The 17,250-nt window shown below is 43.4% G+C and overlaps 1 protein-coding gene across 1 annotated transcript in view; it reads right to left on the bottom strand.

Annotated features, from left to right (window-relative positions):
• The window catches only part of NUP205 (nucleoporin 205), a 1,199,422-nt gene that overhangs the window by 845,451 nt on the left and 336,721 nt on the right, over positions 1-17,250 (bottom strand). The window contains 1 exon segment of the mRNA XM_044087173.1: positions 15,073-15,255. Coding sequence (XP_043943108.1) covers positions 15,073-15,255 — 183 coding nt within the window.

Genomic DNA, 17,250 nt, shown 5'->3' on the forward strand with positions numbered 1-17,250 from the left:
TTGGAAAGTCATCTACCCCATGGAATTACGTCACTGACAATACACCGCTCAGAGCTGACTCAGTTGTTTAGAATTTTAGGCTACTGCTATTTAATCAACTCTCAATAGCACCCAAACTTTACTACCTGCCTGACAAAACCCCAGCACTACATTATCGAATTCAGTTCTACACCACCAACAGAACCTTAAGATCTAGTAACCAAACCTTATAAATGTCATCAAACAGAAAAATGATGCGGGTAAACCTCTCTTTGCCTGCACTATAGCCAGAATCTGGAATTCACTCCCAAACCACATAACTTCTACAACCTCTGCTTTCCAATTTAAAAAAACTCCTCAAAACCCACTATTCAAACAACTGGCTTTGCTCTTGCGACTCCCTAAGTTAATCCATACCACTGCAATGTTGCAAGAATTCTGCTAATGATCACCTGTTTGTTCCTCTTTTTCCCCCTGGTATACTTGTTTTACCCAATCATGAGTACTTCTCAGAATGAATTCCTATCTTAGTACACTGAAACATTTTTTTCTTGTATTTTTTCCTCAATCTTGTAATGCACTGTATATATTCCTTACAACAAGAAATTAATATCTGCTTATTGCATGCTGAAATGTAGTCTTGTAATGTACTGTATATATTCCTTACAACAAGAAGTTAATATCGGCTTATTGCATGCTGAAATGTAGTCTTCTATGTAATGCTCGAATCCTGTCTTATGTACTTGTACTGTTATTTGGAGCTTTTCTCCCCTGGCCTCTGCTGAAAATGAACCTGTGTCCAGTCAGATTTTCCCGGTTATCAAATGTAAAATAAAAAATAAAATCAAATTTGTAGACAGTGATCTAACTTTTGACAAACGTGTGCCTGCTGTTGTAAGAAGCACAGCTTATAGACAAAGGGATTGTTTCTATATCTAGGAATGTTATTCTCCCCTTCACTCACCCCTCATTAGGCTAATCATTGAATATAATGCCCTATTTGGCATACAACGGTCCAGACGCATGCAACAACTGAATGCCCACAGAGATATCTTACTAAAAGGATACAAAGCCTAAATGGCACATCCTACATGGACTGTCTCAAAGTCCTGTCACTATACTCAGTATCCTACAGACTACCAAGAGCTGCGTCTGGCATGCAAGGCATTCTCCAACCCATTACTAACGGATTTACTGCACATCAGCAAGTCAAATGGCATCAAAAATACTCAGTCTAGGGATCTAAATCTGTTCTGCATCATCAACAGAATGGTTTGGAGGGACAGGTATATTTCACAGAGGAAACTGCTGCTTTGGAACACTCCATACATCCATATAAAACAAAGCTCAGCCCTGTCCATTTTCAAATGCAACTTAGATCTATGGATGGGAAACACAAAATTTACCCCAGGACTGCCACATGTACTACTGATGGACAGATGCAGCTCACAGATGTTTTATCCCATGCATGGATCCCCTCAAATTATCCATAGTATGATCTCATTTATTCTCATTAGGGGCAATATAGAATTATCAACCATGGGATGGGTCAAGTCAATTTATAACCAAATGGGATATGTTATTTTGAGCACAAAAAGGGATAGCCCAAGTGAACAAATTCACAAAAATACAATTAAAATGAGTTTTACAGGGCAGAGTTGTATACAAATACTTACAATCTGATGTTGGAAGATTTTCTGAACACAATTAAAAATAAAATATTGGAGTAGCTTGACAAAAGATAAAAATTACACATATTATAAACAAAGTAAGTAAAAGCTTAGTGAAGCACAGAGATTTGGTAATGTAGATTATAGAAAAGCATCGACATTCATATTTGTTGTGAAGGAACTTTTTGAACTGTGCACTGAAGGTAGAGAATGAGGACTGTTCAGTTAGGTAGGGCTGCCAAAGTTTTGGTGCAAGGAGACAGAGAGAGAATATAAATGGTCAGTACAGTGTAGTTTGGCTTGGTTTGTGGAGCTTGGAGAGATGGCACTGCTTGGGAATGGCTTCTGAGGTTAGATGGGATGGATTCAGAGTGGCATTTGGCTGCAAGAGGTAAGAAAGACTTGCATTTTAATAGTTTAAGTAGGAAAGAGTTGACTCAGTGTTTGACTGGTAATTATTTGGCTTTCGCAAGGGTGATGTACGGGTGCTCATGAGGTAGAGGGTTTGAGATGAACAAACCTTTTGCTCTCAGTAGATTGCATCGGATTTTTTTCTTTTAATGTGTGGATATCACTGGAAGACTATATTTGAGTTAACCCAGTAGCACTCTTGCCTACTGCAACTCTGGCTGGAGTACTTTGAAAGGGAGGCAATTTTCTAAGTCCAAAAGAGCAGCAAGTTATTTTTTTCCCTTATTTTATTAATATGGCTTTGGAAATTAACAGACGAGTCAAACCATAACAACCCTTGTACCTATCCTCTGCTGCTATCACACACACACAAACGCGCACACATGCGTGCACACACGCGTGCGCACACAAACACGCACACACGCGTGCGCACACAAACACGCACACGCCATGCACAAACACGCACACACGCGTGCGCACACAAACACGCACACACGCGTGCGCACACAAACACGCACACACGCGTGCGCACACAAACACGCACACACGCGTGCGCACACAAACACGCACACATGCGTGCGCACACAAACACGCACACATGCGTGCGCACACAAACACGCACACATGCGTGTGTATACACACACACACGCGTGTGTATACACACACACACACACACACACGTGTGAGCACACAAACACAAGCGAAAACACACACTCGGCTTTCTTATAATGCTTGCCTTAGTCTGAGATAACTGCATTGTCCTAGGTAAAAGACGATTAACTATCATAACTTTAAAGAGAGGAACTTTTGAGACTCTTGTACCCATGTACAACACTGGGTTTTAAAATTCCGCTGAGTGATCCACAGCTTGTATACATCACACATACTTCTGTACAAGATGACCAAAGCAGTGACTTACTATCACTTCATCACAAAAAATACAGCTATTTGTTGACTGGTGGGGAATTATTACTATGCTCCCCCCCTTCAAAAAAAAATCCTCCTAAGCAATACATGCAACACCCCTTAATGCAACTGCTGTAGCTGTTAATGCACAGAAAATGTAATTCAACTGGGACTGCATTACAAAAGGGATGTCTCGTGAAATTTTAAAGATCATTAGCTGTGATCCAAGAAATATTGAAATGTAGGGAAATATGGGCAAGTCCAAAGTTGTCATAACATGGAATATTCTCCCTACACTGAAGTACAGTAATCGTACAAAAAAGACATTTCTAGTTTTACAGTGAGCTTTAGAATTTGCTATTAGCATTAATTAAATTTTGTTTCTGAAGTGCAGGTGATCAGTATCTTATCTCATACTTATGACAAGCTTGAAGAAAAGTTTACAGGCAACATTTTTGTTGCTGTAAATTAATTTCATTTTTAGCTCAAAAATTACTTGCATCTGGATTCCTGCCAACGAAGTTCAATCATAAAGAGACAGAAAACTGTTCTAGTATTAAGTAAAGGAACAGTGCCCAAGTGATAAACTGTGAACATCCAGTATCGATGCTTACATCACACAGTAATATGCTGTACATCTTTTGCTCTCCCCAATCTTGACAACCATCAAGCCGCTCCCTCGATCGGACACTGCTGCCCAAGGGAAGCTACATCCAGGTATCCATAAATGTGCTCACTGCTTTTGCCAGTATCCCAGTGATGACAGCCAATTATTTTTTACGACCAAAACCTACCCTGATGGTAACATGAGTACTTCTCTCAATGTAAGGGCCGTATTCCCCTTTGCCCAAGTGTGCTCTTCCACCTGTGCTGACAGGGGTTCCCATCACAGGCTTAGGTGACCATATACATCAACACATACCATATCTGTAAAACTTATGGTTATGTGACAGAACGGGAAAGGAAACTATATGCTAATCAACAGTAAGTACACCAATTTCTGATATAAAATAGGCTGCTTTTTAAACAAGTTTACGGTAAATGGCAGTACATTAACTTTACTAGCAAAATATTTTACACCGAATTTAAGTTACTCAAGTTGTTTTTAATTAAAACCATTTTAAATAAAAATTACACAAAACTGAGCATTTATCACTATCCGAGATATTAGGGTTAATGATAGTCCCAGAGATAATGTGGAAACTGGCAGCAACAGCTGGACTAGTATTTTGCTGCTTGGTTTTTATTCAAGATTTATCTGTTGACCACTTTTTTCTTTAATGTCTTGGTGAATGGAACAAAGACAATCCAAGACAGCATCAGATAGAAATGAACCACCGAACTATCGAACAAAAAGGCACAGCTAGAAATAAAACAGGAACTACAGAATCTACACAAGGAAGAAAAAATGCTACTAGAACACACCAAGTGATACAACAATTTGTTTCTGATCCTAGTTATTTTGTTGTCATTGTGTACAGTGACACCCTACCAAAAGGGACACGGATGTTCTGTTCAAGTTTCACTCTCTCTCTCCTGCCACCCCCCCCCACACCATAAATAAATAAATAAACTCAATAAAGAGAAACCCAGGCCCTCCTACCATTTATTTACCAAGCAAAAGCATTACTTACTAAACTAAAAGCACTCACTCACATAGATTCATAGATTATTATTAGGCTAATGACCGGGGGGGCTTTTTAAGCCTAAGTTTATGCTAATGACCAGGGGGGAGTCTTTTTAAGCCTAAGTTTTACCAAAAGAATAATGAAGTCCTGTATCCAACTAGGGCACTTGAGGGCCAGGCATTTATAAACTACCTCTGTTCATAAGGGACATGGGTGCCAGGCTTGGTGTAAATTTCCTATTCTCCACCCACAAGTCTAGGTCACACTTAAATTGGGTAACAGAGCAGCCTTGCTCAAGTGAGCACAAATATTTGCAAAATGACAAAACAGAGCTGTGTTGCTATGCATATATGCTTTAAAATAAAAATGGATTTTGTAAGACTAGCATCAGGCAGCAATGCTGGACAGGACTGTTAACTGGAATTGTTAGGGACATTAAACTACATTTCACATGGAGTGCTCTGTGGACCTCTGCATTGCTGGTGGTTTGCTGGTGGCTAAGAAACAATCTCAAACCATCTATATTCCCTATAAAGCAACACATATGGTATGTGCTCTTTGAAGCACAGAGACAGTAACAGTGCCCCTTCAGTACAGCTAATAATCAGTCAAATGCCACTACCAAATCCACAACACAATCACCTAGAATAGCCATGTCTCACTACAAAATGTCCAGTCTGGATTGACAACCGGTGCCGGTTAAGCAGGTTTAAACTATTCGGGCTACCTAAAGTCCACTCTTCAAATTTTCCCTTAAAACTACCTTCCTCGAACTATACTACTGATCAAATCAGCATATCCTATAACTAAAAAGATCATCTCTACTTGACTCCAAGTAGACTATTCTCTATCTATTAAACCTAGCACTTGCTCCTACAGTACTTATTACCTTGATACGGCACTCTTGTCATAGATAGTACCCCAAAAAGGCAACCCCCATTTCTCGGTCACCCACGTCCCCCGGAATCTTTTTAAAGTTTTCGTCTACCCTTCTAGCATGTCGAGGGATCAGTTGCTAGTGTCCTCTCCTGCTCAGCTGGTGAACCTGGGAATATTGAGGCAATGTTTCAATTGCCTCATGTACACAGACAACCCTCTCCTCCTCCCACAAAACACAAATACATGCGAGAGATGCAACTATACGGCCAAACTGGAGGCTGAGCTCTCTCAACATAGGACTGGCAAGACCAGTCAGGAGGAGAAGGTTACCACACACACTATAGACCCAGTCTCACATAGTACCATTACAACCTCAAATCATACACATAAACACACAAAGACATACTCAAGGCTCTGATCAAAAATCTACCAAAACAGCAGAGGCCACCAAAGCAGACACCCAAACAACCACCACCTCAGAACACAACACCCGCAACACATAGACCTCACAGTCAGAGTGTCAAACAGTCACAGCCCTTAAGGCCAAACACAATGCCAGACACACTAGTCATTGGTGACTCCATAGTCAGACACACTGATGTCCCGCTCACCAGACTGAGTAAGGAGAAGGTCACAGTAAGCTGCCTGTCGGGCGCTAGAATCCGCCACATAACGCAAGCACTCAGGTCTCTCAACAGCAGGTACAAATATGACTCAGTCATTGTCCACGCTGGTGTAAACGACCTGAGACGTACCTCCTTGGACTACATGAAAAGAGACATTGAGGAGCTCTCTGATTATGTATCCCAGGCAGGTATGACCCTGACCTTGAGCAGTATCCTACCTTCACCAAGAATGATGCCACAATACAGAGATAAGATGATCAGCTTTAACAATTGGCTTAAACACTGGTGTCTTTCAAAGGGGATCCAGTATCTGTCTGCCTGGGATGACATGCTGGACAAGCCACGCTGCTTCGCAAGACACGGCTTGCACCTGTCACCCCTGGGATTCAGGATATTGGCAAAGGCTCTTGCCACCCCCATAGTGCCTTTTTTAGGCAAGGCTCAAATTCTAAACCTACCACCCTAGAACACAAAAAAGGAAAAAAACTAAGGGTAATGCTGCTTAATGCCAGAAGTCTAAATCTCAAAATGCACGCACTCGAGGCCCTTCTCAGTATGGAGAACATCGATGTCTGTGCTGTGACAGAAACCTGGTTCAAGGCTCCTGAGAGCACCCCAGCGCTATCAGGTTTTACCTCATATCATGCTCCGCCCCAAAATCCGGACAATACCAAGAAAGGAGGGGGTATCCATATTCATCAAGGACACCCACACCTCAAGACTGGTGGCAACGCACGATGCATCGGAGACCATCCAGGTGCAATTAACCATAGGCAAGACTGCTCTGCAAATTGTAGCATGTTACAGGCCACCCTCACAAACTCAGGAAACTCACATGGCCTTCCTGAAAACACTAGAGGGGATAAATGTATCACCAAACACCATCATACTAGGTGACTTCAATTACCCTAATATAGACTGGGAACACTACTCAAGCCCAAACACCCTAGCCCAAAAGTTCCTGGAATTCATAAACTCAAATGCCATGGAACAACTAGTCACCATCCCCACAAGAGGAGATAACATACTTGATCTCATCATCACGAACATGGGAGCACAATGTTGAACACCGAAGTATACCCCTCACTGGTGAGATCAGATCACAAACTAATCTCGCTGGTGGTCCTCATCCCACCCCCACCTGAACTAAAAAAGACCACAGTAAAGAACTTCTCAAAAGCCGACTTCACACTTCTAAAGACTAGTGTGGTCTCCTTTCAGGCCCCGAGCCGCGGAAAACAATACTCAAGCCGCTGAATCACTTACAAACGCCTTCTACCAGCACCTGCAGGACTGCATGGATAAGGCAATCCCAAGCAAAACAAAGACTCGTTGTACCAAAGGGAAGCGCCCAGTCTGGTGGACCCCAGCCATAAACAAACTCTACAACAAAGGAGGAAGCTACTACAAGATAGAGCAAAATCCTTAAAAGGTAAGACATCCTTGATCACTATAAGTAAAAACTAAGAGCTCTCATAAAATCATCCAAAGCAAATTTCGAGAGAAAAATAGCTAAAGACTCAAAAGACAATCATAAGGCCTTCTTTAGCTATGTTAGAAACCTAGGAGGAAACTCCCAGATATGCTCAGAACTAGTTCAAAATGATGTGAAGATTACTGATCCTACAGACATTGCCAACATACTGGCTGACAGGTTCAGTGCAAACTTCTCCCCCAAAAGGAGAGATATCTATACCAGATGAGTGCAGCCCCCCAAACATCTCCAACGCCCAAGTGAGAACTGCTCTCCCCAAAGCAAAAAGTACAGTTTTGTACCTACCATAAATGTAGATGTTCGAGGATCCCATTGCTGCAGTCCTTACTATTGGGTATAGTCCGCATCCAGTCGGCCCGAATACCAGAGTATAAGGCTGACGCCGGCCAGGGCGCAGTAGACTGACGGCAGTACGCCAGGGTACTAATGCGCATGACCGACGCCATATCCTCAGTCTTTTCTTGCCCCAGATGTCAGAAGACCCTAAAAAGACAAGGCCCAAAATACCTGCACCAAAAATATGTACAAGATATACAAGAACATATACAAAAATATAAGCATGAAACCTCACCTACACAACCACCCCTAAACACAGAGGGAAGGAGGGAGGATTGGACTGCAGCAATGGGATCCTTGAACATCTACATTTATGGTAGGTACAAAACTGTACTATGTTCTTCGTTCCCCATTGCTGCAGTCCTTACTATTGGGTAGAATCCCAAAGCAGAGGTAAGGGAGGCTGGCAAATCATAAAGAAGCAGGAGCTGACAACATGCCTTGCAAAACAGCTGTGGCAAAACCAGCCCTAGACTTAGAGTAGATAGGAAGGTGATAATGCTTAGAGAAAGTATGCACTGAACTCCAAGTAGCTGCTTCCAAAATATCCTTAGTTGCCACCCCCCTTAGAAATGCTGTTGTAGTGGCAGCAGCCCTAGTGGAATGAGGCCTAATCCCAGCTGGAATCTCCTTGCCATGATGGGAATAACAAAATGCAATGCAAAAGCCAATCCACCTAGAAATAGTTTGTTTTGACACAGGCTTGCCCTGCGAACTCAAAGCAAAAGAAACAAACTGCTGAGACTGCCTAAAATCCTTAGTCCTGCTTAAATAATAACGCAATTGCCTGTGTACATCTAAAGTGTGCAAAATCTTTTCCCCTTTATCTTGGGGGTCTGCATAAAAAGTAGGCAAATGAATAGTCTGGTTTAAAGCCACACTAGAAACCACCTTAGGCATAAAGGAAGGATTAGTACGTAATGATACCCTATCCTTATGGAAAATCAAAAATGGCTCTACTGCCATAAGGGCCTGCAACTCAGACACCCTTCTTGCAGAAGTAATAGCCAACAGAAAAGCAGTCTTCCATGACAAGTATTTCAAGTCAGCAGTAGCCGCAGGCTCAAAAGGTTGTAGAGTAAGTTTTTCCAACACAAAATTGAGATCCCAAGCAGGAGTAGGAGCTCTACGTGGGGTCTTATATTCTTTGCCCCTCTAAGAAACTGCTTGAACAAAGGATGCGAAAACAATGGTGGGTCACAATCATAGTGAGCTGAAATCGCTGCAGCATGAATCTTAATAGAAGAGAAGGACAAACCTTTGTCCAATAACTCAGTAAGGTATTGAAGAGCCGCACTCAAATTAGGCTCAGAAACCTGCAAATTCTTTGCTGTACTCCAAAATAAAAATCTCTTCCATTTTTCTGCGTACACTTTCCTTGTACTAGGTCTTCTAGCTTCCATAATCACATTTAAAACTTGTTGAGGAAGTTGAGACCTGCTGTGTTTCAACACAGAATATGCCAGGCTGTTAGATGAAGAAAGTGAAGCTTGACATTGAGCAGATGACCATCCTGCCGAGACAATAGATGAGGAATCAGAGGCAAAGGCCATGGAGGCTTCCTTACCAGACTCCGTAGTAGTGGGTACCAGTGTTGCCGAAGCCAATCTGGAGCTATCAAAATCATCCTTGGCCTGTCTTGTCTGACCTTTAATAGTACCTTTGGAAGAAGAGGTAGAGGAGGAAAGGCATACACATGAAGGTTTTTCCAACTGAAAGACAGAGCATCCACTTTCCAAGCTGTGTGATGAAACCCCTTTGTGCAATACTGTGGCAGCTGGTGGTTTAGTGGAGAAGCGAACAGATCTATGTCTGGAGTTCCCATGACACTGTCAATGTTTGAAATACATGAAGATCCAGTTTCCACTCGTGGGGATCCATGATTTGTCTGCTTAACACATCTGCTAAGGAGTTCTGTGCTCCTGGCAGAAACCTTGCCTGAAGAGTTAGTTGCAAGCTTAGCGCAGTCTCCCATAAAATCATTGCTTGCCTGCATAGAGGATAAGAATGTGTTCCCCCTTGCTTGTTGATGTACCACATGACAGTTGTGTTGTCTGTTAGAATCAACACCTGCCCTGGAAGAAGTAACTCCTTGAAAGCCATTAATGCAAACTGGACTGCTAACATCTCCTTCATGTTGATATGTAGATGCAGTAGTCTGGCAGGCCACTTGTCTTGTATCCACTTTCCATGTAAATGAGCTCCCCAAGCAATGTCCGAGGCATCTGTCGTTAAAATCTGACTCGCCTCTGGCCGGGTCACAGAGAGTCCCTTGTTTAGGTGACATTCCTGAGCCCACCACAAAAAGTCTTTTTGAAGGCAAGGTATTATTTGAATGACAGTGTCCAAATCCTGGCAGTGCTGTGTCCATACATTTTTGAGATACCATTGTAGCTTCCTCATATGCAGTTTGGCATTGGGAAGCACCAGAATACAAGATGCCATGAACCCTAATGCTTGAAGGACTGTCCTTGCAGTCAGCACGGACTGATGAGATAGGTGATGGAAGTAAAGTGATAGACTCTGTTGTTTGTCCGGGGTTAAAAAGGCCATCTGGGCTGCTGTATTCAGTCTCACACCCAGAAAGCACATGTCTTGAGAGGGTACTAGACTGGACTTTATTTCGTTCACAGAATACCCTAGGCATCTTAGCACTGCTATAACATGTTCCAGATGCTGTACAAGGTCTTCCTTTTCTTGAGCCAGAATCAGGCAGTCGTCCAAGTAAGGATAGAGTTGAATTCCTTGAAGCCTGAAGTAAGCTATCACTGGAGCCAGAACCTTTGTGAATACTCTGGGCAGTAGATAAGCCAAAGGGCAATGCAGAGAACTGATAATGAGAATTTCCAGCTCGAAACCGCAGATACTTCCTGCAACTTAGCCTGATAGGCACATGAAGGTAAGCTTCCTTGAGATCTAGAGTTACCATCCAGTGATCTTTGCCCAGCAGAGGTAAAAGCAGTTGTAACGTCAACATCTTGAACTTGGGAATGTCCAGAAAAGTGTTGAGGAGAGATAAATCCAAAATTGGTCTCCACGTGTTCCCTTTCTTTGGTACTAGGAACAGGCGAGAATAAAATCCTAGGCCCCTTTCTGATACAGGGACTGGCTGAATGGCCCCTATCTGGAGTAATTGAGAAACTTGCTTGTGAGCCTCTTTTCTTTGTGGAGGAGGAACGTCTGGCATGCCTTTGAAAGGGGGCATTGTATGGAAATAAAATCTGTAACCGTGGTGAATGATATCCAACACCCATTTGTCTTGAGTAATTAAACCCCAATTTGCTTTGAAAAGAGACAGTCTTCCTCCCAAAGGAGCTGCCAGACGGGAATCTACTGGCAGCTGAAAAGACAGGTCATTGGGTCTGTTTACGAAAGGACTGACCCCTGCCCTCACCCGAAGTCTGAGCAGGTGAACTCCCTGTTCTAGGCCTAAAAGAACCTTGAGCCCTGCCCCTACCACGTCTAGACCTACCCCTAGACTGGGAATCATAAGCAGGATAAGTCCACCCCTTAGCCGGCCAATTTCTACTAAATTTCGGTGGCTGCACCTGCAAAAAATCTTTAACAGTTTGCATAGACTTAGCTTTGTCCTCCATTTTCTTTAAAACGGCTTCCACAGGTGATCCAAACAACACATCAGACTGTAAAGGAGCATCCAAAATCCGTGTCTTAACATGCTCAGCTAAATTCTGATCCTTCAACCAGGCATGCCTGCGAAGAACAGAACTAGTAGCGGCCACCCTCGAGGAGGCCTGTACAGCATCAAAACCACATTGCAAAGAATGCTTACCCACTTGTTCAGACACATGAACCAAATCCAGCAACTCTTTACACTCAATACCTCCCGCCAAAGCATCCACCTTAGATTTCAATTGTGAAAGGAGGTAATTCTGATATTTTAGCATGTGAAACTGACAATTCAATGCTCTCATGGCTAGAGTGGAAGAAGTATACACTTTCTTTCCCCACCTATCCAAAGCCCTGGCCTCTTTATCAGTGGGAACAGGATTTTTAACCACAGAAGCTTTAACACCCTTAGGCCCTTGAGAAATAGTTTCTGGGTCCGCCCTAGGACTCTTAAACAAATACTTATGAGCTTCGGGCACCCTATAATACCTATCAGGCTTAACAGGAGCAGGAGGCAAAGAGTCAGGGTTCAGGAAGCCTCTGCAAAACATCTTCCACCACATTCAACACAGGAGGAATAGCTAAGGGCCTATGCTGGGGTAAAACATAAATTCCCTAAGCCTTTTCCTGGAATCAGAGTAATCCTGGCCTTCCCATTTAAAGTGCTCCCTCATGGAATGCAGAGTCTCTGAAAATGAGAAATCCTCAGGAGGAGTAGCTGTAGGAGTGGAATCATCCACATCAGAATCAGAATAAGTAGGATACTCCTGCAAGTCTTCCGCAGAAGACCCTGAAGCCTCTGAACACTGTTCAAAACAATCAAACTCTGGTTCCACCCTAGGCCTCTTATCAGGCGGGGGCATAGAACCTCTAATCATAGTAATCAAATCTTCTGCCATTTTAAGCATATGTTTCTTAGGTACAGAACCCGAAATGCTAGGAGAAGCCCCCACTGAAGCCAAACTAGGCCTACCTCTCAAAGAAGTTTTGGCAACAGAAGGAGAGGCTCTAACTACCTTGGGAAGAGAGGGAAGAACAGTCACCTGAGAAGTCCCCTCAGCCTGGCCTACCTCCTGAGAAGGCACATCCTGTAACAGTAAAGATTCTGCCTGGGACTCCATGGAAACTCCTGGCAAAACCTCTGGCTCCACTGAGTCCTAAAGAACCGGCGTCCGGGACTGCCGGTTCATCAACCCTAGGCTTCGCTGTTTTGTCCTTGCGCTTCTTGGACGAAGCGGGCGTCGGAGCATCCGACGGCATTGTATAATTGCAACGCTTCCCAAACACTAACCTGGCACAGTCTAACCTCCTCTTAATAGTGCGTTTGTTAAACCTAGCACAAGAGCGGCAACCAACAAGGCCGTGCACAGGCACTAAACAAGGTATACACAAGGTATGGTAATCCCTATGAGGTATCTGTTTCCCACAAGAAATACAGTTATTCACTTTTTCTGACATCCGGTAAAAATACTGAGGCAAGAAAAAACCAAAATGTTCCCCAACGGGGTACTTAGCCAACTCTGTTTCGGTCTGAAACTCCGGTTTCGGAAAGATTTCAGAACGCCAACCTGCACTCGCAAAACTGCTTCTGCATCGGACCACGCGGCAAAAAAGACTGAGGATATGACGTCGGTCATGCGCATTAGTACCCTGACGTACTGACGTCAGTCTAATGCGCCCTGACCGACGTCAGCCTTATACTCTGGTATTCGGGCCGACTGGATGCGGACTATACCCAATAGTAAGGACTGCAGCAATGGGGAACGAAGAACATCACAGCATCCATGGGACCCGATGGTGTCCCCGGCTGTGTGCTCCACGAACTCAATGAGGAATTAAACCCACAGCTACGACAGCTGTTTAATCAAAGTCTTACCTCTGGATCGTGCAGGGAGTGGCGCACTGCAACTGTGGTCCCACTTCACAAAGGCGGTGCCTCCACAGACCCTGGAAATTACCGGCCCATTAGCTTGACAAGCCTTATCTGCAAAGCCATGGAGAGGATCATAATGGACCTCATAAATAAAGACATAGGGAATTTGCAGACTTTGGATCCAACCCAGTTTGGCTTTGTCAAAGGCAGATCATGCCTTTTAAACTTGGTTGACTTTTTGAAACAGTCACCAAAGCCATTGATGAGGGAAAGGCAGTCCATACAGCCTACCTCGATCTGGCTAAGGCCTTGATACAATACCCCACTCGGGTATCATTGAAAAACTCATCAGCTTAAATGTTAACCCATACATCACAAGATGGGTTGCAAACTGGCTGAGTGACAGAACCCACAGGGTCAGAGTTGCTGGCGCCATGTCAGACTCAAAGCCTGTCACAAGTGGTGTCCCACAGGGCTCAGTCCTGGGCCCACTCTTGTTTCGCATCTACTTTTCCAAGTACAAGCAAACACAGGAGGGTTATGGCTGACAAAGTTTGCAGATGACTGCAAACTGGGCGCCATAGTAGAAAACACATCTGACACAGATATCCTTCAGAAGGGTCTCACAGAACTGGATAACTGGTGCCAGAGCCACGGCCTAAAGTTAAATGCCAAAAAATGCATAGTCATACCCTTGGAAAAACAAGGTTACCCCTAGCTACCAAATAGGTGGCAATCCACTGAGCACAGAAGAAGTTATCAGGGACCTGGGGACCCAGGTTGATAGTAGTCTGTCATTCGACACCCATGTAGCTAAAGTAGTTAGGAAGTCCTTCTACATTGCCCACCTTATCATGAAGGGATTCTCATCTAGATCAAGGGAGGTCATAGTCTCCCTTTACTCATCACTCATCAGACCAATGATTGAGTACAATGCCCCATTCGGAATGTATCTGACCCGACACTTGCAGCAGCTGGAGAGGACACAAAAGTTCCTCACCAAAAGGATAAAGGGTCTCAAAAATCTGTCCTATGCTGCCCGACTGAAAGAACTCCAGCTCTATTCAGTCGCCACCGCTGCTCAGAGGTGACCTTTGCCTGACATACAAGGCCATGTCAAACCCAGATTTGATGAATATGCTTCACCTCAAAAAATCTAGATCCAGAGCCACAAGGGCGGGAGACTTAAACCTCGACACGGCTATTAATAGGACGTGCTGGAGGGATAGATTCATCACCCAAAGACTCCCTATGCTGTGGAACAAAATCCCGGTACATGTGAGGCAGAGCACCTCGCTGGCCTTGTTCAAGAGAAATCTTGACCAATGGATGGGAGATCGCAGATATACCCCAGGAATTACCTCAGTGTCACTGCTCGACAGAGGCACAGCAAAATAATGGGTATAGTTCCCCATACTAAAGGGGTGGCGTAAGCCACAAAACGATGGGCTAGGCTTATAAATGCCCTCGGGCAGATAGCCTAGTATGAACCTATGAACCTATGAACAGAACTTACCAATGATAGTGGAGACAGAGAGCAAAGAAACAGAATACAACTTTTAAATCCTGGTGATTAGAATGTATCCAATAACTGTACTATAAAGCACAAAAATGAAAGGTGAAAAAGTCAAAATGTACATACCTGGGTATGCTCCACTGACTGCCACAGTGAAGCTGCAATTTCAGGCGACTTCCCAAAGGCAGCAATTGCTTCCAACAGTTCAGCCTTCAGAATTGGAGGGATACTACACTGCAAGAGTCCCAGCATCACAACAATGGGGGCCCACTGCGGGTGTTCACACAATGCCAAGCGAGCGTTTTCACTCTATGGGAAAAAAATGTACAAGATTTTTTTTTCTAAACTGCTTAAGCCCCTCAATAGAGGTAAGATTCTTAAATTTAGACATATACATTCAGAAAATTGGTACTTAAAATGCTAAGGCTACCTTTATTTTACGGAAGTGCAACTACATATGGAAAGAGTGCACCAGTAAGATGGTCTCCCAGGGTAAGGATAATCTGAAGGCCTTCTTCAGGTAGGTCAGGAACTTTTAAAGGTAATATTCAGTAGTGTGCAGAACTGGTGGTAAACGGCACAACCAACAGTGACCAGGGTGACAGAGTGAATCTACTGGCTATAACTTTAGCTCTAACTTCTCCCCCACCCCACCACTACCCCTGTGAAATTCCTTCTAATAAAGCCCCCCCCCCCCACCAACTTGCAAGAGAAGTGCTGGTAGAACTTGCTAAAGCTAAAAACACTGCTTCAATGGGCTCTGACAATATCCCCAGCTGCCTCCTAAATGTCCTGCTAGATCATATTTTAGGCTCATTTGAGGCACTCTTCAACTACATCTTCAAAACAGGTTACATGCCAGGTATACGGAGGGCTGCAATGGTCATCCCTCTTCATAAGGGTAGAGCATCATCTGACCCTGGGAATTACAGATCCATCTGTCTGACAAGCCTGATATGCAAAGCCGTGGAATAAATCATCATGGAAAATGATCAACAAGGACACTGGCAAACTACAGACACTGGGACCCAACCAACTTAACCTTGTAAACTTCAAAAGGGTCACCAAGGCTATGGATGAAAGGAAAACTATGTATGGCACTTATCCTGACCTGGCCAAGGCAATTGATGAAATACTCCCACTCAGGTATTGTTAAACTCTCAGAACTAGGCATAAATCCCTACACAACTCTTTGGACTGTTGTCGGGCTCACAGACAGGACCCAAGAAGTCAGGACTGGTAAGACCACCTCCACCAGAAAACCAGTCACCAGGGGAGTACCCCAGGGCTCCATATTGGGCCAAGCTCCTGTTTGGCATCTACTTTTCAGAAATAAAGGCTAATGTCAAAGGCCTCTGGGTTTACCAAGTTTGCAGAAAACTAAACTGGGATTTCATAGATTTCCCCCTGTGACAGCAGCATCCTAAAACAGGGTCTAACACAAACAAATGACGGGTGAGAAAGCCATGGATTAAAACTCAATGTGAAGAAATGCATTACAGTGCCCTTTGGGAAATCGTCCACTCAAGCTAACTACCCATTGATAAAACACCCCTTAAGAGTTAACCCAATAGCGATTTGAGAACATATGTAGGCAATAATCTAGCATTCGACAAACACATAGCTACAATAGTAAAAACTAAATAAATAAAAATCATTGTACGAGACAAAACTAGGTTGGGTTGAATGGCTAGGCTTGCAAAGACCCTGATGATAGTTAGCCTAGTATAAACCTATGAAAATAAGTTATTACTGTCATATCCAACAGACAATTTTCAATGAAGAAAGTGTACTACTTGTTTTGTACTTGAACTGCAGACATTTAATGCATAAGGCAGACTGCAGAGATGTACAGAATGTAACCGGAAGGTGAAGTGGGTTTTCAAAGAGTAAAAGGATGCAAATAAAGACAAAGGTTATGTTTTAGAATATAAATAAAAAATGCAAAACTTTAAATGCCTCAGTACTGAAATTAAACACAACCTTACAAGAAAGTTAGCTTTCAGTATATATGACCGACACAAAAAAGACTGATATATGACCAACACAAAAAAGACAATGAGTAAAGGCCCCTTTTGTCCACCAGAGGGGCATAACCAGCAGCTACACTGGGAACGCTTCCACCTCTATTCCTTTTCTGCAGTCACACACCAAGAAGCTAAATGACTTTTCACTTGAGGGAAAACATTAAACAGGAAAAGATTTTAACAGAACCAGTTCAAGACGCAAAGTAAACTGCCTGGGGAGGGTAAGCTTTTCCCTGCACCAGAACCGTACCGTATTGCTTATATATTAAAATATGAA

Source organism: Protopterus annectens, chromosome 11.part0 (assembly GCF_019279795.1).
Source record: "Protopterus annectens isolate FY-2018-M chromosome 11.part0, PAN1.0, whole genome shotgun sequence".
Lineage (NCBI taxonomy): Eukaryota > Metazoa > Chordata > Ceratodontiformes > Protopteridae > Protopterus > Protopterus annectens.